Genomic DNA, 20,291 nt, shown 5'->3' with positions numbered 1-20,291 from the left:
TTGCTGTGAGACTTCAGCACAACTGGAGGGTAATTATTGCTTCCTTTCTACTCAGTGCTAGTAAATCTGCTCCAGAAGTGTTGTTCCATTTAGGACCTGCAGTCAGTAGTTCACTGAGAAATTGAAGACACTCCACAGGATGGTCAGTGCCCTAGAGCACATGAGCCACAAAGAGATAGCTAAGGGGCATGGATTTGGGCAGTCTGGCAAAGAGGTGGCTTAGGAGAGGTCTAAAATCAGCCTGAATCTGCATGAAGTGGAATGACAAAGATAATGGAGCCAAACTCTCTACATTAGTGGCATGCTATAGAAAAAAATTCCTGATCTTCACTGAAGTGAAAAGGTTTGTCTCTTCAGGGACCTGAAGGAGGGTCATTGAGTGGAGCCCTGTGGTGGAATTCTGCCCACCTACTCCAGCTGACACTGCCTATCTCTTCTGTGGGTGGCCCCAGCCATCTCCCTTCAAGCATTGCCCTAGGAACAGCTCATTCCCGCAAGTTGTTTCCCATAAGGCAGCATAGATGGGGTGGTGCTAGGTCCTGCCCACACAGCCCTTAACAGGACCCTTTTGGGCATGGCACTCTAAAATGCCTCTGAGAGCCTCGTGCAAGAAAACACAAAGCCTTATTTGCATGCTAAAAATGCCACTATTATGAGCTCACACACAGCTCTCAAATAATTTGGGGTTTTTTGAACTGCAGGGGGAAAGAAAAAAAGGATTTAAAAATCATTAAGGGCCTGAGTATCTCAAAAGGCCTAGAAGAGTCCCAGGACTGAATATTATTTCATGCAGACCTTCCTAATCTAGGGGCAATTAGCTTTAAGCAGAGTGGTTATGAAACAGTCCACTGGATGTTGGGACTGGGACTCAGTCTCCAGCTCTCTTTGAGCTGGAAGCATAGGCATAACCATGGAAATTCAGGCAGTTGCCAGGAGGAACTTCCCCAGTGTCTAAGTTACGTTTGCCAGCTCAACTCCCTACTGGGAGGATACTGAAGATTAGAAAGGGCACAAGCAGTGAGAGGAGCCCATTGTGTTGGCTCCAGGTAAGCAAGAAGCTTTTATAATTTCCCGTTCCCATCATACAGCACACAGGGATGTGCCTGGGTGGTGTGGCTGGAAGCAGAACTAACATCTCCTTACATCTCCACTGCTCTGTTCACATGAGGGTGGACCCCTGAAATTCCCAATTTCCTCCCATGTTTTTCCTTCACTATGCAAGAGAACATTGCAGCCAGCAAGACAGTTCACTGCCCAGGTTAAAATAACTCAGTTCTGTTCATGTCTTTCTTACATTTTATCAGCTTCATATGTGAATATCTCAATAACACAGACAAACAGACTATAATGCCTTCTAAGCAAGCTTGATCAGAAATCCCTGAAACAACCAAAAGCCAGGAAAAACAATAAATTGTGTTTGATGCATCAGTTCTTGGAATTGCAGCTATATTAGGCATTACATCTTTGTTCACTCACATTAAGCTAATTGAATGCATATTTATTATGCACTTTCTTCAGCATCCAGGCAAAATCAAAGAAGCTTATTGCACTACCAAGATGGTAATTTTGCATAAGAAATATGGACAGATTTATATCAGACTACTAATACTATTCCATTATTCAACACCAGAGCTAAAATTAGGAGTCACCTCAACAACCAGATGCATATTTTATCTTCAAGGTATGAGCCCGAATTAGCACAGACCTCTGCCTCTTGCCAATAACCCTTAATTCGAGACAGGCTCTTCTACAGCAGGATCATTGGCACAAGAGAGGCATGTGAGACTCAGGCTAACTCTTATGTTTGCATCTTCCTGTTTAAATACTGAAGGGTCACCAGAAGTCACACTCCATCTGCATCCATTTGCTTTGGGCTGAAAAAACATGAGCATCCAGATATGACATTTTATAAACATTTTTTAATAGCAAATTACTTACTGATACCTGTTTGAAGGAAATGGAGCCCACTTGCAGCTGACTGAGCTCACTGCAGGAACACCAGTGCTTTCCCAAGGCCTTCCTTAAAATAATCCCCCTGCTGTGTGGCTGAGGGATGGGGAGCTCTAGCACAGAGCAGGTGCTCTAGCTCATCTGCACATTCTAGTAACAGCCAAAGCCTTGTTGTGCAACAGCCACGGACCAGCCCATTAGAAAGCTTTTCAATAAGCCATGTGTGAGCAGCCCTTGGGCAGATGTAAAAATTCCCTCTTGACTAATGCTGTGTTCTAAGTACCTTTAATCTGCAGGGATATTGCCACTTCCATGGGATACTGGACACCTTGAAGAATGCAATAAACCCAAGCAGAGCTCTCTGGTTTAGCCTCTATATGCTGTCTGAGACATGAGGCATAAGAGAAAGAGTAAAAATAACATTTTTTATATAAAATCCTCAAATGCTTCTCCTGTCTGTACTGATGGAGTGGTTACTTCATGTCTAAAGCCCAGGCCAGCTCTTCCCCAGCTCAGCTCTGAGGCTCAAAGATGGTAAAGAATGAAAAAATACTGTAAGTCTGGACTTTGGACTTATCTCCTCATTGCTACAGACCAAGGTGCCCCCACAATGGGGACATCGTGCAGGGTGGGTTCTTCCTGTGGAGGAGCAAAATGATCTATCTCAGGCATATCCCCTTCCCATGGGCTGTAGTGCGTGTGATACTCAGAAGCTGCTGAGAAGTCTCAGTTGAGGTGAGGGGAGTGTCCCCAGCCATAGGCAGGATCCCAGGGGAAACTCCTGGGGGCTGGGGGGCAGCTGTCCTCCCCACTGGCCCTGGGCACTCTGGGGTGACAGCCAGGCATTCTCTTTCTCAGCATCTGAGTGCTGTGAATTTTCAACCAAATGAATTTTCAACCAAATCAGCCTAATCTCATCCATATTTATTTCCTGCTGTTTTGTTACCGGGAGGCAACACCTCCTTATCTACTTCAGATCCTAAGGTGCTGCCAACACCACAGTGCTGTCGCTATGGTTTCTCCACGATCTCTGCGCTCCTGGAGCTTCTACCAGATTTGTCTTCTAGGGTTAAAAGAGATGTTTGGACTTCTAATACCAAAAAGAAATTGTAGTACTGGGAGGTCTGCTTGCTGAGCGTGGTTTAGTTCAAACCACCAAGCTCTTGAAGGCTCGTGGAAGGGTTCAGGCTCTGAGCCCCAAACAACAGGCACATTTCTTTGCCTGCTTGGGGATGTATTTGGAGGAGTGGAAGGAAGTATCAGCTGCAGGACAGGAGTCTGTAATTCATCTCACTGCCCCAGCTGAGGGAGAGTGTAATCCCCTCTTTTCTTAGCTGCTCCCAGAAAAAATATTTGTTGATATTGGCTTACCATCCCAAGGGATAAAATTAGTATGAAATGTTTAGAAGGGCCATTTGAAACTTGAGAAGGGGATGTTTTTAGTAATGTGGAATGAGCCAAATACCTTAGAAGAGAAATATTCCAGCTTTAGGGATTAATTACTGTTTCCCAGTAGTGCAGGCTGACAAATAACCTTGCTCAATTTCCCGGACAGATACATTTTAATGGAAATATTGTGCACAGGTCAAGAGCAAAATTAAGTTTCTGAACCATGACCCCACAAGCTAGAGTACGTGAGTATCTCTGCCCAAACACTCACCCAGCAAAGCCCAAAAGGCAAAGCATGAGGCTGAAGCAGCCACCTCTATACAGCAGCTGACACCATGAGGGTCCTTGGTGAGGATTGCTCCTAGGGCTGCTTACTTTCTGTCACAAAGGAAAAACGTGGATGGCAAACAACCAAGCACATTTTTCAAAATAGCAGCTATGACATCTATGAAGCTCTGTAATCATTATGCAAAATTCACTACATAGCTTTTCAGTTGTAAATCAAGTTATCACAGGGCACTGAAATGAAAGCTCAGTCTCTATATCCTAATTTTTCTTTTGGTTGTGGGGGAAGATAGTATATAGCTGATTATGTTCCACAGTATACACTGGCATAACAAGTCACAGTATGCATTTATTACTCTTTCAGTCAAAAGCATCAAGCATTGAATGTAAGTAAAAAAACTTCATCAACCAATTCCCTCAAAACCATTTTCAATAAAAAGTCTTTGTTTTCTCCTTCTTTTTAAATAAGTGAAATGAGCAGAGTGTTGGAAGAGCAAGCCTGAGAATCAATAGGGAAATCTGAATTGTCATTAATTACCCCAGACCCAATCTGAGCTCCTGTTTTGTGAGCCATGCTCTACTCATAACAAGGTTTTCAGGGATGTCACTGAAGGTACCTCAGGGATACTGATCTTTGGAGTGTTGCCTACAGTTTGGTGCAGTGACCTAAAAATAGCATCACCCTCAGAGATGTTGATCCTAGAAGGACAACAGACTTTGGATCCTCACTTCAGGAGAAACCAAGGAGATCCTGCTGCCATACTGATGTGAATCACCAGTGGTCATGTGCCAAGTGCAACTGCCATAGAAGGTCACCTTTGCCTGAACGACTTTATTCTGAATCTATTCAGACCTTCCATTCACCAAAAGCTAATGAAGTCTCACAGAAATAACATCAATTTACAGGAGATCCATGCATGGGATGCAGATTTGTTTCCATCCATCCATCCATCCATCCATCCATCCATCCATCCATCCATCCATCCATCCATCTCTCAATCACTTTTGGTCCCTGTCTGAAGCTTGAATCCAAGTCTTGCCCATGGTGTGAACACAGTCCTTGTTCACAGTCTGCCTTGTCCACAATCCTTCCTAGAAACAAACCACAGGATACAGCATGAATCTGCGGCACTGACCATTTCCTGTGCTGAGAGGGAGGCCCCCATCAAGAGACAGTGAGCAAGGAGCCTGGGTCCAGGTGCTTGAGTGGGGCAGAAACTAAAGGGAGCATCCATAAAGCTTTTTAGAGAAAACAACCCTATCCCTGTCTAGGGATGTGCAGCTGCTGAGTTGAAGTGCACAGAACAGGTTGATGGCAGCTGCTATTTTAAAATTCATGAAGCCTTGAAGCATTACTGGATGATTTCAGAGCTCGGAGATAAGTAGACAAAATAGTCCAACAGGGGGGAGATGCTGATGTAGTAGCAGCCATAATAGTGTGTGATGCTGCACACATCCCTGCTTCTGAAAACCCACTCATCCTTCTTGTCAGGGAAAATTGCTGTGATTCTGTTTCAGAGCGGAGGTGGTGGGAGGAAAGAGGCAGATGCATATTTTCCTCTGATCAAGGAGAAAGGCCAGGCTACGCACCACTTACCCTCCTGAAGCCACCCCGCCCCCTCTGTGAAGGGCTTAGAGACCAGGGATGGCAAGTATTCAGTAGGGAAGGCATAAGTGGCCATGGAGCAGGAGAAACAAGGCTTTGGAGCTGCTCTGATAGTACTTGTGAGTACTCTGCTAGTACCCTTTACTGGTGTGCCCCTCTTTGCTCACTCAGGACTGAAAAGAATGCTGGGGTAAAATGTACTGGGAGCCAGAAGGTCCTTCTTGTGCTTGTCAGCTCAGGGTTGAAAACTTCTGCGTGAGAGTAGATCGGTGCCAGCCAGGGGAAATTCAGACAAACAGTATAAATGCCTAATTTAGGTACCTCTACCCAAAAGTGTTATCCAGAGTGGCCCAAAGCAGCTGCTGCCTTAAGTTGGAGGCAGATAAGAGCCTTCTTACCATTGTCATACTCAATCATCCAGATTCCCCATTACATCCCTGACATGTGGCTGAAGCAGCCCAAAAGCATGAGAAGCATGGGGTGGAGACAGAAGGTTTTGTGCCTGGACCTTAGCGTGACGGTGAACATATGTGGTCACCTTCACCACAATTCTGTTCTGTTCCTCTGAAGAGGACCACTATCACCTTTCAAACTCTATGAAAATCACTAAAGCCATCTCTAGCTTTTTCCCACGAGAGAGAAAAATGAGGGAAATGAGTGCATTTATCCCCCTGGTCCTGCCTGTCCCTGTCCCTCGAGTGCCCACTGGTTCCTGCACAATCTCTCCTCCTGTACCAGAGCGGGGACCCAAGCTCCTGCTTTGCCAGGGGCAGTGAGAGGCACCTAAGTCAGTGCCTAATGTGATTTTTCACCTGGCCATTGAGGACCATGGTAAGATGCAGACTCGTCCAGTACACATTACCTGCCCCTTTAGCTAATTTTGTACCATATGTGCAGTGAATATCTTTAGCAATTTGCCTGGTGAAACTCTGTGCTGGATACACGAGTAGGAAATAATTTCAAAAGATAAAAGCTGCAGGCTAAAAAAACAACCAAAACTCTACCAAGTGGTATTTTCTCTTGGAGACAATTTGCTATCCTGGTTTCAAGATGGTGAAATGTTTCACAAACATCCCACTTTTGACTTTTCAATTACTCTTTAAATTTCCCCATGACACATGGTCCACGTGGTGAGTTCAAGTCTGCCAGGGATATGCTTGTTCTCACCAACCTCATCATCCTTCTCCCCTCAAGTCCAGAGTCCTGGGCCTGGCAGAGCAACTCTCACAGTGAAGAAATATTTAACATGTGTTAAATACTGTATTAACATGTTTAAACAGTACTTTGGTTTGTCCAGGCTGTCACCATGCTTTTGATATGAATTAGCTCCAAGAGTTTTGGACCCAGCTTGCAGTCCCAGTTTCAGTCCGTTCCTACAGGTCAGGGTATCAGCTCTCCTGTGCCCTTTGGCAGGGCAGCACAGCGCCTTCAGGGAGGAGACACAGGTGACATGCCTGTACTGAAGATGTGCACATAGCCCTGGTGGGGAACAGTGCTGCTGGCACCCCACAGCCCTACTCAGGGCTCACACAGGCCTCTGGTGCTTCTGCACAGAGCATCACCTTTGACTTGCTCAGTCACACTCCTCTCACTTACCACCACCAGGAAAACTTAGATGCAGAGAAAGAGTGAAGGTGGCCCAAGAAGCTTCAAGGCCTAGGAATCAAAAACCTCAGGGACTGCCCCCTAACTGCAAGGCACAGCACCTACCTCCCTTTCCCAACACAAGGAAAGAAGGAAGTAGTCTTTTGACATAATCTATGAGATTTCACAAAATAAAACATTACTGGACTTGAGCTTGAGTGAGGACAGTAAGTTTCCCCTGTACAGATTAATCCACTTCCACACTTTCCACTCAGCACTGAGTAGTTTTATTTCTTACGTACATAATTCAGAGGCATACTGGAAGTAGAAAAACCTACATTCCATGCTCAGACAGCCAGCAAACAGTTAATAAAACCCATTCTAGTATGGTTAAGAGCTTAAGTGGAGTAAAGTCTGACCTGTTTCCAATAGCTACGAAATTACTCTGGGGAAGAGAAAGGTGTGATTCCTTCTAAATGTAGCTATTTTCTGTCCAGGGAACCTACGCATCAGTCCTTCCTATCACACATCTCCAGAGAAAGCAGCAGCCAACCCACACACTCCTCTGCTGTGGATTGCTCAGCACTTTGTTCCATGGTAATCTGTAGGAGAAACTCAATCCTCCTGTTAAATGCTTGGGACTCAAATGATAAATTCTGTAGAACAGATCTCTAAGGCACATCAGAAATTGGAGCTCATTCCTAACAGCCTATCAGCATTCAGGCTATTACAGGTGCAAGCAAAACAGCAGCTTTGAGGGAGGAAAGCAGTTCTGTTAGAATCAGAATTCTTACAGACACCTTCATATTTTCATGTTTAATAGAGCTTTTTTTTTGTTTCCTACAAAGTTTTCCACCAATGGATTTCCAAACATTGTATAAAGGCAGGTAATGATTTACATCATTAACACTCCCATTTTACAAAGAGGAATTGGAGGCCTCCAAAGAAAATCATAAGGGTAGCTTAATACAGAAAATCCCAGTCCCCCTAAAAAAGAAATGGAATCAAAGCCTCCTGGAAAAAGTCCCCTTTCCAACTACCTCTATTTGGTTGCTATGCAGCTTCATTTTTTTTTTCTCCCAAAAATAACCCAATCAGTCAAATGAGAGAACAGCAAGGAAATTGCAAGCTTTGACATACTTACTTCTACACTGCTGGCATTAGTACAAAAATAAAGATTTTTTATTAACTAGTTTACAAAAATAAATTCTATTGAGTCCCACAGGATCTCACTGAGAGGTTTACTTGACTTTGGAAGATAAAGCCTGTTTGAAACGTCTCTTTAGATCCTGCATGTTGGGAGATTTGGGCCGAGGGATGATGGATGACCGCCTCCTGTCTGTGCTGCCAGCATGCTGTAGTTTGCTGACCTCCTTACAAAGATACTGGAAGACATCACAGACACCTTGGGAGTCCTCACTGGTGGAGATTTCCAAGAACAGGCTGCCTAGTTCATCTGCCAGCTGTAGTCCCTCTTTTGCCTGTACTTGCCTGGCGTGGAGGAGGTCTGCTTTGTTCCCCACAATGATGATGGGAGTCCTAGCGTCGGGGTGCACCTTGCGTATGTGCTGGTAGAGAGGCTGGACTGACTGGTAGCTGCTGTAGTCCGTGATGGAGTAGACCAGCAGGAAGCCCTCTGCCCACTTCACACACCTGGACAGGGAGTCCAGCACCTGCACGCAGTCTTCCTGCACCTGCGGTACAACATAGAGCACAGAGTCGGCATTGGATCGTGACAGCATCAAGGTTGCATCACAGCACCATCAAACGGGTCCAGAGGGAAGCCTGAGCTCTGTCTCAGGAGAGCAACTCGGGGCAGGAAATCTGGGCTCAAAAGTTGAGCCTTTGGGTAGCCGAGAAGTACCGATTGATCCAAAGCATCTCCGTACCTGGATGCATCCCGGCGTGTCTTGGATCTGTACGGCGACGCGGTCCCCGTCCAGATGGACCAGCCGGGAGTAGAGGTTGCCTAGGGAGCAGAGAGCCGTGAGCCGCCGGACGCGGGGCCCCGCCGCGCCCGTGCCCGTGCCCGCCTCACTCACCCGTGTTGGGCTCGTAGTCGCCGATGAAACGCTTGGTCAGGAACCGCACGATCATGGCTGAAACACAGAGCGCCGCGTTAGGCGGGATGGACGGACAGACGGACGGGCAGGGGAAGGGGAAGCCCAGCACTCACCGCTCTTGCCGACGCCGCGGGCACCCAGCACGGCTAGGCGGACCTGGGGGCCGGGCTGCCCCGGAGGGCACTCGGAGATGGGCGCCAGCAGGAAGGGCTGGGACATGCTCGGCAGGCGCATGGGAGAGGCGGCTCGGCAGCCGGAGGGCTCGGACGGCTCCGCTCGGTTCGGCCGGCAGCGCCGGGAGCCGGCAGCGCCGGCGGCTTATAAAGGCCCCGGCGGCAGCACCGCCCGCGGCCCCGCCCGGCTTCGGCTGCCCCGCTCCTGCTGCACCGCCCCTCGCCCCCTGCGGCACCGCCCGGCTCCCGCTGCCCGGCTCCCGCTGCACCGCCCCTCTCCCCCTGCGGCACCGCCCCGCGGCCCTCTAGCCCCGGCCGGGCTCCTGCAGCGCTGTCCGCACTTGCCCCCCCGGGTGGTACTCCTCGCCCTTTCTCCCAGCCTCCCCGCTCCCAGGGCGTGGGGTGGCCCAGGCAGGCACAGGCACCAGGGGTCTGGGGGACAGCCTGGGCAGGCGCCCAGCTGGGCATTCCCCCACCCGAGGCGGACGGGCGAATGCACTACCCTCCCTGCAGTGAGGGACTCCAGTCTTGAAAGAAAGGAAATTATTATTTTACCTCATACTAGTTTGTTTCCCACACCTGAACATATCCCTCTTACAGTGTTGAAAACCCAGCTTGTAGATCGAGCAACAGCCAGCCCTGAAACCTGAGTAGTCTTGACTGGACCCTTTGGGGTTTTGAAGTAGAAACGATCTGGAGAATGGTGCTCCACCACGGGCTGCCTGTTAAATGATCCTCAGACTTGCAAGCGGCTGTGTGGCTGTTTCATTCTCCACAAACCACTGTCCTGGCTCTTGCTTCTGCTGTGTGCTGCCTTGCAACCTGTGTAAGTGCTTAAAAGATAAATAATCCATTCAGAGGCTGCTGTAGTTTTTATCAGGGAGATAGCACATGCCAGCAGGACAAAATATGGAAGAGAACAGTGGACAGTACCGGAATGGACCAATCTAATGGCACAGAGGGATGGAGCCACCGTGAGAGCTGCTGGGCCCTGGATGAAGACTGATGCTTATAGAGCCCAGCTGACCCTGGGTGCTCACACACAGGCAGCTGAGTTAAGACAATACTAATTAACATCAGTTAAAGTAGTACCTTTTAAAAAAGCAGAAAAGCATTGTGGAAGAAGCACTCTTGATTATTTGTGCTACTCTAGTGCCTAAGAACCCCTTTGGGTTTCTTTTAACTTCCAGGGCATCTTTTAACTTCCAAAACCTATTGCCCCTGAAGTTTCTACTTTACTCTCCATCATGCCAGTGAGCACTTTTAGGAAACAAGATTTTTCCTGTATCACTAAAAGCTTTTGGTTTCCAGAGGTTCCCGCTATTGTCATCGGCTCCTATTGTCAGGGGATCGCTTGCCTCTGGCCTCACTCACAAGTGTCAGCAGCAGCTATTTTTATACATTTCTTTACAAAAGAGCTATCAGAATGCATTCAGTGTGCCTCTGAAAGAATGCTTCTGAAACAAGTCTGTTCCAGGCAGATGATTCCCAGGCCCTGAGCTGTGAAAGCAGTATTAAACAACTGCCCTTCTCAAACCTTGAGGAGCTGCCTCTTTCTGGGCAGCTGTACAGCTCAAGCTACCTTGCCTGCTGCTGGGAGGGCCCCCAAAGGGCAAATGGGGGTGGTCAAGCAGAGAGATAACACTGCCCAAGCCCAGGTAGGACACGCTGTGAAAGAATTAATGTCCAGGGTGTGACAGACCATGTGTCCATCAACACCTCTCCAGGTGCAACAGGAGCAGCTCAGTACATTAAAGCAGTTGGGGCTCAGATCAGCTGTCCCTATTGTGCAGGCTAAGCACCCCTGGGACGTGTGAGCATCAAAGCTGTTCCAAGGAGCCTTCTCTGCTCTGCAGGCCCCACTTGGAAGCACCAGGCTGTACATTCTCACCCATCCTCTACAGCTGGCCTGTGCTACAATCCCTATGGCCCATCACTACCCCGCTTCCCACAGCAACAATGCTCAGAGCCAGGTATGCCACACCGCTGCCTGACACATCTCCCTGCAATGTTCAATACTTTTGGAGGAAGAGTAGGTGGCTTGTTCCCATGATGGTGGCAGGGAAGACATCCAGAGAGCATCTGGAGCTTCTTTCCATTTTTCTGGGTTCCTAAGCTGTAGGGTGCTGCTGGTGGGAGCAATGTTCCTACACTGTGCAGCCTCTGTACTGACAATTGTTCCTCCTCCTCCTCCTTTCCAGTCCTTCCTGCCTTTTCACTGACCTTCCCTGCCTAACACTGACTACACACAGTCCTCAGGAAACCTCAAATCCTGGTGTTGCCTATATGCTAAAAAATATGAAGCCAACAGTTCAGAAGGCAGCTTCCTTGCTGCTTCTTTAGGAGACAACAAGAGATTTTCCCATGCTTTTGGCAGGAAAGCAGCAGTAAAGGTCTGTGGATGTTAAGGAGCCTCAGGACAGGACTGCAGAGAACTGGTTAAAGCTTATGGGTTTAGTGTGTAAAACCTCTTCCAGGGCAAGTGAAAACTGGTCACTCCAAACCCTGTAAGGAACATACTTCATGTTTCAGCTCAGGATTGGAGAGTTACTCAGTTTTTCCCAATTCACAGATCTCCCTCTTTCGTCAGGATTGTGCAAGAACAGGGCAGCCAAACACACAGGAAGCAAGCAGCAGGTACTGAGATCTGTTAAGGGTCTGAACTGTGTTTCTGCAAACTTAAGATGAACATGAAAACCCCCACTGCACTGAGTGCAATGAACAGACAGGTTACACTTTGGTTTATTTGTCCTGTTTCCAAACATTAAAAACAAGAAGGTTATTTTCTTTCTGTACAAACCCAGCTTCAACTGCAGTAATTTCTGGGAATCCTGACCAAGGAAAGTCTTCCCTCCCTCTTCCTAGCCCACACAGGGCTTCCAAATATGCATTTACAACCAACTACCCGTTAGCATAGTGACCTTAAAGCACTTCTTCTAAATAGATGGGGAAGTGTTGTAATGCAGTATCTCTGGAAGCCCATCTCTTAAACAAGACCACTGTAACACTTTCCAGTCTTATTATTCCAAATTCTTGAATCTAAGTTCAAAAGCTCAGAACTATGCCCCACTTATGATGTTAATTATTTCATCATGCTGCAACAGCTAATCCGCTATGATTTTGACAAATGAGTAGACCAAACACAGAACCAAAATAGTTTAGACATGCATGCACGAGAAGCAAATTTAAAATGCCATCACCAAAGTTTGTATCCAATAGCCTCCCACTTAATTCCTACAAAGCCTAGTGGAAAATGATGCTTATCTAGGAAGGCAAATACCAATTTTAAATGGCCGTGGAAACTGACAAGCCAAAGAGATTGATAACGTACACAAATCTTGCTGCTCCAAGAAAAACCACTTGACCATAAAAGCTGTGTACATAAGGTGCAACAGTGAGGGCTTCAGGATACAGTGGTGCACTCCATGTGCAACACCTTCGCTGTCAGAACACAGCACTACTGTCATGGAGCAGCCTGCTAAGGAGCAAGCTCCTCCAAGTTACTTCCAAACTCATTTCATCTATACAGCCTGCAGCATCTTCTGAAATGGGAGCTTGGAGAACCTCAAACACAACAATCTGCTCACTTGGCAACTCCAGCACCTGAAGTCCATTGCCATTAAATACCAGCCCAAGCCAGACTCTGAATGCAAGGTCTGAAAGCTACATTCCATGAGAATGGGAACACGCACAATTCAGTTAGGTAAAAAGCAAACCTCATCATCTCTCTGTTCCTTTCTCCCACACTCACAGACTGCCCTGCAACTCACTGTTCCATATCTTTCAACAGTCAACACCTACAAACAGCCTGAGGTCACTAGGTCACCTGTTTCTGTAATACTTTTCTCCCTCTACATGTAGACATCAGTTTTCCATCACTTACTGAAGGTAGCTGAGCAATGCCTGACACACTTCAAGGTAAACTCTTATTATTTACCTGTAACTACAGAACAATGAAGCCTGAGATTGTGTGTGTTCAAGGCTAACCAAGCAGGTTCCTTTCAATGGTCTCTTCCCTTCAGAAGTCTCTTCATGCTGTTTCAAGCAAAACTCCATAAACCAGCACTGGTTACTAAATAGTCAGCTGAAGATCTTCTTCCACTGAAGGACTGCACAGGTAGCACTGGGCACTGATGAGACACCAGTAAATCTGGGATGACAGGAATCCACTGCAACATTCAATAGGCATGCAATGAACACGTAAAATGCAAGTGTTTAGCTATGACAACAAATACAAATGCTAGCAGTTGTGGAATGAAACCCTTGGTTCCAAACTATTTTTTAAGAATGCTTATTGGCATGGGGATGCTGTAAATATTATTTTGCAGGTTACAATGGTGGAAGACCAAAATCTGCCTACAGGCATTTCCCTAGAGGCTGTTTTCAAAAATGGTTTCAACAATTCCTCGGTATTCATGAGGATGAATGAACCCTTAGCCAAAACTTTGCATCAATGAAATCTGAAGCCCTTTATCTCTTTTCCTACAAAAAAATCAAGCCTTCAAGCGGCACTGGGCAGTTCTTGATACAAGTTCTTAGTTTGCTGGTGAAATATTCCGTGTCCCCTCATAATAGCTCACGATCATTACTAAGCACTACCAAATTTCAGTGTTCCTAGCATTTATCATCTCTATAAATAATGAAATTTGTCAGCAAAAGCTAGAGATGATTTAAGTGACTAAGCATCACGGTAAATGCAAGCTAAATACATAAACTTCAATATAAGGCTTCTAAAGCATCTGTTCAAATGAAAAAGCCCCAAACCCAACTAAATGAATCAGCCACAGTCTCATATACTTGTCCAAAACCATATCTTTTATTTTTTGAACATATATTATGCCATGAATTCATAAGGAATTGGCTCCAACAGCTCTGGATCCTTGCCATTAGTTCTCACAAAGTGTGCTTCTCTTGGTGGAGCAGGCTGTAAACAGAAAAATAAAAAACAAAAACTCATGGCACTACAGCTCAAAAGCAACTTTCCAGAAAATAATATTTTGTCAACCATTTAGCGTCTTATTATATAAACATTACAGCAACTTTACCATTCCTAGTCTCATAAATTTGATTCTAGAAGTAGCAGTTAAGAAAATGATCTGCCAGAAAGCATGCATGACTCTTGCTGCTGAATTAGAAAACCTGTGCTTTACTTTCTGCAGCTCACCAACCCGATGAGCACGGATTGATGTATCCTGCAGCTCCAGAAGCAACAGCCATTACTTCTTCTCTGAAGTATGGTTATTAATTCTTTCTTTCAAGGGTACAACAGAACCTGTTGCAACTAGAAATTCAACTTAACCAAACACCCTAGTGAAACCTGAAACCATCCAGAGCTGCTGCTGCAGACAAGCAACAGCACGGGAAGCACCCAACCCTCTGTTCAGAGCTACAGCTACAATTATCACCTGGCACAGAGCAGTTCTGCTCAGGCACCAAACACCCCAGATGCCAACACTGCATGAGGCCACTGCTCCAAGTCATCTCCTGCAGAAGGACTGTGACCTCAACAGAAACATTACCTGACGTTTCAGTTGAACCCAAATGCCTTTTTCTTTTGCTTCCTTTTTCTTCCTTTCGTTTTCCTTCACACGCTGCAGAAAGCTGTCTCTGCTCTTGGAATGTTTAATGTGCTCTATGCGCACATTAATTCTCTTGGCCAGAATCTTGCCCCTAAGGAAGGGAGCCAGTTTTTAATCTTCACTTTAAAAAAGGTCACTTTAAATCAAGATTTACAGCCCTTAGAGCTTACTCCCTAAACTCAGTTACAGGCCATTTTTCTTTAAAGGACAATACCTCAAAACACAGCTGCAAATGCACATCAGGTATAACTTACATGTAACTAAAAGCTTATTATTATATAACAATGCAATGTGTAATAGTGCTAACAATTTCAAATTAAATTTGTGGAGAATACATAATTTTAACCTCTTAACATACAAACAAGTCCTTTTATTACTGATTCACAGCAGTCCAGTTCCTGGAACCAAAAAACTAACTTGTCTTTTTCTGACTAAACTCAGAAAAATTCAGCTGGATACAGCTACAGACTAGTACTTAGAAATGGCTTCAACACCAGCACTCTGGCTGAGAAGCCCTGCTAGGTAATGTGACTTTAGGTGCTGGTAAGAAAAAAACTGTTTCCTCTGACAGGATCCAAGTCAAATGAGCATCATTTGCCTGGGTTATAAAAAGGAAGTACACTTTACCCACCTTGAACGACCAATCAAGACAAGAACTGTCTAACTGGCAAAGTGAAAGGAGGGTGCAATTACAGTTCAACTTTCTCAAATATCAAGTTTCAATACATAGAATTTCATTACTTACTTAACCTGCTTGTTAACAATAATGCCCACGGCGTGCTGAGTAACATTATATACCCTTCCAGTCTTGCCATGGTAACACTTGTGGGGCATGCCTTTTTGAACAGTACCCATACCCTGGGTAAGAAGCAGAAAGAAAAGGAAAAAAAAAAAAGGGGGAAAAAAAAGTAGAATCAGGGATTTTTCTTTCAGAAGTAATTTAAAGCATACATTTCAAATTATTTGAGACTTACTTTAAAATATTCCCATTTTATCCTAAAGTTGGAATTTATAATCAAATCTGCTATAATCAAATTTTGCTATGTCAGTTCTGGTAGCTTTCAGTGTCGGTGAAATGACTGATCACTTTGCTTATAGAGCAAGCAATCACAGGAGATATTCATCATCAAGCTCCAGTGTGTGAGGAAGTGTCAGTTCTGAATAACACATTCTCCAAGTCAAACAACAAACTGGCAAATTAAACACCACCTTCCATGTGACTGCTGCAAGAACATGGCATTCCAAATGTAACCAAAGGATTCAACCAAGTAGGAATCCTTGATGAAAGGCTTTCACATTGACTATAACTCAGCTGTCAAAGTACAGCTGACTTTAAAGGACAAGTTCTAAAAAATACCAGGTGATGGGAAATGCTGCTTCACTTTCCCCCCTTCATTAATATGTATGATGCATCCTTACATTTGTTTCTTGATTTCTAGTTTTAGTATAGCTTTTCAATCATGTAACTATGAACTGCCCTACCATAACAGAACATTTACTAAAGTGACAGCTGAGAAAGTTGCGCCAGTGGCCAACTCAAACTTTGGCTATGGCATATTTCACTCCCATTTTTCAGCTGAACACACTTTAACAAAGCACGGCCAAGTTATTTGCATCCACAAAACCCCACATACACCAGCATGTGACACTGAAGTGCTGCTACTGGTCCAGCAGCACTGTCATTCCAATACTGCTCCCAAAGTGAGCAGCAGGCACTTGTGGTGGAATGTGACCCAAGCAACAAGAGCCCATCCCCAAGGAACTGAAGACTGCACAGGACCCCACTGCTTTAGCTTTTCTCTACACAGCACTGCAGAAAGTACCTTGATATCAACTATGTCACCCTTCTTGTAGATGCGCATGTAGGTAGCCAGAGGGACAACTCCTGTTAAGAGATACAGATTTGAGTATTTAGGAAGCCTGGAATTTCACACACACATAAAAAAGGATGGGTGACACAGATCATGCATTTGATATAATTTTCCTAAATACCTCAAAAATCAAACAACGCTTTTTTAAAGCAGTAATTGCACTTTACACACTTCAAATCTTTGAAATACCCAGCTAAAGGAAAATTGGATTTGTGTTCTTAATGCCAAGACTGAAGAGATATTAAATTATTTAATATATCAATATAAATGCAACTGCTTATTGATCAGAGGAAAAACACCTGTATGTTTTCAGTAACTGATGAAGTATTTTCATCATCTTCAAATAATTTACAAGCACTGACAGAATTAGCACTGTGGCTACTCTCAACGAATCAGAATACCAATGCATTTTTGCAGTAGGAGCTCAGAGCTCTGTGTATAGTTCTACAGTTTTTAGTTATCAGAAATCTCTTGGCACAAGCCCTTGTTTCACAGTCCATCCCCAGGGATGTCCATCAGGTCAGTCAGTGGATGCAGTGCTGTAAGGGACACTCACCATGCTTGCGGAAGGGCCTGGAGAACATGTAACGCGTCCCCCTCCTCTTTCCCTTTGTGTTCGTCATTTTGGCTGATCACTGTAAAAATGAAGGCAAATTATTCACAAGGCAAATCACTCACCACAAAGTTGATGGAATTTTCGGGTGTTTCAGATTATGGAGTCTTTAAGCCCACTCAGAATGCTTAATTCAAGCAATGGTATTCACTTAAGCATCCAAAGAAATCAGAGCTTACAGGACCACAGGTTAACTCAGTTTAGAATGGATGCCAGCAAGGTACTCAGTTTAACTCCTGCTTGCAGCAAGGTCTACTATGAAATCAAACCAGGCTACTCAAGAGCTATCTCCAGTCAGGTCTTGAAACTGCTCAAGGATCAAAGAATATTCAGCATTAGAAGGGACCCACACTTGGCTCTGTGCAGAACACAGGAATGTACCTGAGAGCATTGTTCAGATTACTGAACTCTCTCAGGCTGGTGCTGCGACCACTTTCCCGGTGAGCCCAATCCACTGCCTAAACACCCTCAGAGTGAAGAACTTTTTTCCCTGATACCGAAACCAAATCTCCCCTGACACATTTTCATGCCACTTCCTCGGGTCCTGTCTCTGGTCCCCACAAAGATCAGTGCCTGTCCCTCTACTCCCACTCATGCATAAGTTGTAGCAATGAGGTCTCCCAAGACACCTTAGCTGCTCCTTGTATGGCTTTCCCTCCAGACCCTACAGCACAGCACCCCTAGGCAACACGTTTGGAGGCCTGGCTGTTCCCATTAACATTATTATTCCCCTTAGATCCAGTCTGAACTTCTTCTGGCTTCAGTTAGTTGTTCCATGCTCCTTCCACATGTCCTTGCCAGGCACCAGGAAACATCCTCTCCACCGTGGCGCTGAGAGAAGCCCCCCGATGACACCTCCTGCCTTCTCCCTAAGCCTCTCCTTACAAGGCATCCATAAGGCAGGATCTCCACCACAACATTTATCGGCCGCTATTACGCCTGGCACTAGGCTCACATGCTCCGCAGGCCTACGGCTCCATCCCGGGGATGTCCGCCCCTGCCCTGCCCTGCCGCCGGCGGCCGCGGGGTGACGGGGCCCAGCGCCGGGGGCGGCAGCGCTGCTGCCCCGCACCTGCACCCGCCGCGGGCCTCGGCGGCCCCGTCCGCCCTCAGCGCCCTCCCTCCGGCCCGCAACCCGCGGCCTCCTCGCTCCCTCGCTCCCCACCCTAGCAAGGCCGTGGTGCTCCCATCGGAGCCGGCGGCCCCCCGCCGGCACCACGGCCCTCCGGCCGCGTCCCCGCTCCGTTTCTCCATGTCCCCGTGTCCCCAGCGCCGTCCCCCCGTGTCCCCAGCGCGTCCCCCCGGAGCGGCCGCGGCCGGCCCGCGCTCACCCGCGTGCGCACAAAATGGCGGCCGGGCTGTAAAGGAAGGGGCGGCGCCGGGCCCGCCCTCAAGAGCGGCCGGCGGAAGGGCCGCGGAGCCCCGCCTGACGGGAAGGGAACGGCCTGAGGGGCCGCCGCCCCGGGGCGAAAATAAACAGCCGCGGGAAAAGTCTGTCCCCGCTAAGGCAGGGACAAGCGCTGGGGGTTTCACGGCTGCGCATATATTTGGAGGAAGAAAGTGATGCACAGGAAGTTTCAGGTGAATATAAGGAAGAACTTGTTTCCTGGCCAGGGACTGCTCACTGGAACAGCTTGTTCAGAGAGCTTGTGGAGTGTCCCTCACTGGAGATATTCAAGAACTGTCTGGATGCAATCCGCAATCCTGTTCCATGTGCTGTGGCACGACCCTGCGCTTGAGCAGGGAGTTTGGTCCAGATGAGCCACGGTGGTCCCCTCCAGCCCGACCCATTCCATGATTCTCTGAGATGGGGTTGATTTATTAAAAATAAGGATGTAGATCTAATACCGATATTCAACTACGACAGACAAAGGCTCTCCAACAGTTTGAAGTTAGAAAGTGTATGTTTATTACGACGCCGGGCAGCGTGCGGGATAGCTCCCAAATACGTGCAATTCACAGATGGTCACAGGGTCTTTTTATGTACGGGAGTATTGAATACTTAAAACACAAATGCATATTCATTTTCCGCTTCGTATGATAATTAGCCAAAAAGCAATTAAGCGTGCGTAGTTTGTTCTTTGAAATGGGTCGGTGGTCCTTCTTATGGGGTGGGGTCTCGAAATGATGAAGTAAGATTGGTCTTCCTCACTTTGATTTTTTAACCTTTTAGTGTTGTGTGACAACTGAATCCTGTTTTCTCAAGACTATCTGATTTATGGTTATATTGTATTCTTGGAGTCTATTGATTAGTCAGAAAACACAAACATAAGTTGACAGGCCTGCTGATTTATCAGTTCCTTAAATTCGGCTTCTGTTGACAAAGAGAAGTTTATTTATCTTACCTCAGCAATATGTAGTTTAACTAAAGTCCATAATTCTTCAAAATTAATGTCTCAGGGCGGGAGAGGTTTGGCCGCAGGGATGAGTGAGGTGTCTGTCAGGGATCCCAGGGATATGCTGGCCCGCCATCCATAAGGAGTCAAGTTTGGAAATGTAAATAATAAGCAGCCAGCAGGGTGTTTTACGACATAAGAGTAGTACACCAACATTTTAATCCACGGCAGCGTGAGCCTGCTGGCGCTGCTGTGTGTCAGTCACGGCTGCCCGACCGGAGATCCCGGATTCCCGGGCGGGGAAGCAGGGTGGGAGAAACATGCCAACAACCAGAGGCAAAGAGGTTTGGGGTTTCTTAGTATTGTAATGAGGTTTCTTCGTATTACGATGCCTTAATATCCAATTTGTGTGGCAGAGTTTTCCACCAGATAAATAAAGCCCGGACTCTCCACAAAGAGCCCTTTCAAGTGCCACAGGTTGCATCGGCTGCGAGAACGAAGGGAATGGTGAGCAGGTTCCCGAGCTGGCAGTGTGACTCATTGTGTCCGTGCATCTCCAGGATCAGAGCAGACAGGAATCACCATGGGAAGCTGATTGCAGTGAGTCAAGAGAGGGCCTCCTTCCCCCAAGCTAGACATGCAGGGACGGTTCAAAACTTGTCTCAGTAGAGGAGCTGCCCTACTGCAGAAATTTTTGTTTTGAATGAACGAAGCACTTATTTAATTTAGGGGAGGAATGATTACTTAAAGTGGGGTATAAAAACATACTTGATCCTCTAACTTCACAGTTCTACTAATGTTGCCTTGCAAAACTTGAGCCCTTTCAATCATCACTTTAATGC

The 20,291-nt window shown here is 46.4% G+C and overlaps 2 protein-coding genes and 2 non-coding genes across 4 annotated transcripts; all 4 read right to left on the bottom strand.

Moving 5' to 3' along the window:
* Positions 1–7,601: 7,601 nt before the first annotated feature.
* RASL11A (RAS like family 11 member A) lies at positions 7,602–9,159 on the bottom strand. Its single transcript, XM_066313105.1, has 4 exons — positions 8,991–9,159; positions 8,857–8,913; positions 8,704–8,783; positions 7,602–8,508 (listed from the first exon to the last, which is right to left on the bottom strand). The coding sequence occupies exons 1-4, from the start codon at positions 9,109–9,111 to the stop codon at positions 8,056–8,058; spliced, it is 711 nt and encodes a 236-aa protein (XP_066169202.1). The 5' UTR covers positions 9,112–9,159; the 3' UTR covers positions 7,602–8,055.
* A 4,685-nt stretch (positions 9,160–13,844) lies between these two features.
* RPL21 (ribosomal protein L21) lies at positions 13,845–18,503 on the bottom strand. The gene is made up of 6 exons (XM_066313104.1): positions 18,445–18,503; positions 17,057–17,135; positions 16,453–16,514; positions 15,375–15,487; positions 14,570–14,720; positions 13,845–13,974 (listed from the first exon to the last, which is right to left on the bottom strand). The coding sequence occupies exons 2-6, from the start codon at positions 17,121–17,123 to the stop codon at positions 13,885–13,887; spliced, it is 483 nt and encodes a 160-aa protein (XP_066169201.1). The 5' UTR covers positions 17,124–17,135; positions 18,445–18,503; the 3' UTR covers positions 13,845–13,884.
* LOC136358290 (small nucleolar RNA SNORA27) lies at positions 15,183–15,315 on the bottom strand. The gene has a single exon (XR_010743051.1). It is a non-coding gene; the product is annotated as a small nucleolar RNA SNORA27 (small nucleolar RNA).
* LOC136358277 (small nucleolar RNA SNORD102) lies at positions 15,686–15,762 on the bottom strand. The gene has a single exon (XR_010743038.1). It is a non-coding gene; the product is annotated as a small nucleolar RNA SNORD102 (small nucleolar RNA).
* Positions 18,504–20,291: the final 1,788 nt, after the last annotated feature.

The sequence above is a fragment of the Sylvia atricapilla genome, chromosome 2 (genome assembly GCF_009819655.1).
Source record: "Sylvia atricapilla isolate bSylAtr1 chromosome 2, bSylAtr1.pri, whole genome shotgun sequence".
NCBI lineage: Eukaryota > Metazoa > Chordata > Aves > Passeriformes > Sylviidae > Sylvia > Sylvia atricapilla.
The sequence above is the reverse complement of the archived record's forward strand: the minus strand, read 5'-3'. Positions and strand labels throughout refer to the sequence as shown.

Excerpts from the sequence above, each read along its gene's own strand:
- RASL11A (XM_066313105.1), bottom strand. The coding sequence starts at position 9,111 with ATGCGCCTGCCGAGCATGTCCCAGCCCTTCCTGCTGGCGCCCATCTCC. Across the intron at positions 8,914-8,990 it reads CCGCGGCGTCGGCAAGAGCG|CCATGATCGTGCGGTTCCTG; the intron begins GTGAGTGCTGGG and ends TCTGTGTTTCAG. Across the intron at positions 8,509-8,703 it reads ACACGCCGGGATGCATCCAG|GTGCAGGAAGACTGCGTGCA; the intron begins GTACGGAGATGC and ends GTTGTACCGCAG.
- RPL21 (XM_066313104.1), bottom strand. The coding sequence starts at position 17,123 with ATGACGAACACAAAGGGAAAGAGGAGGGGGACGCGTTACATGTTCTCC. Across the intron at positions 16,515-17,056 it reads CAGGCCCTTCCGCAAGCATG|GAGTTGTCCCTCTGGCTACC; the intron begins GTGAGTGTCCCT and ends ATCTCTTAACAG. Across the intron at positions 13,975-14,569 it reads GGGTTCAACTGAAACGTCAG|CCTGCTCCACCAAGAGAAGC; the intron begins GTAATGTTTCTG and ends TTCTGTTTACAG.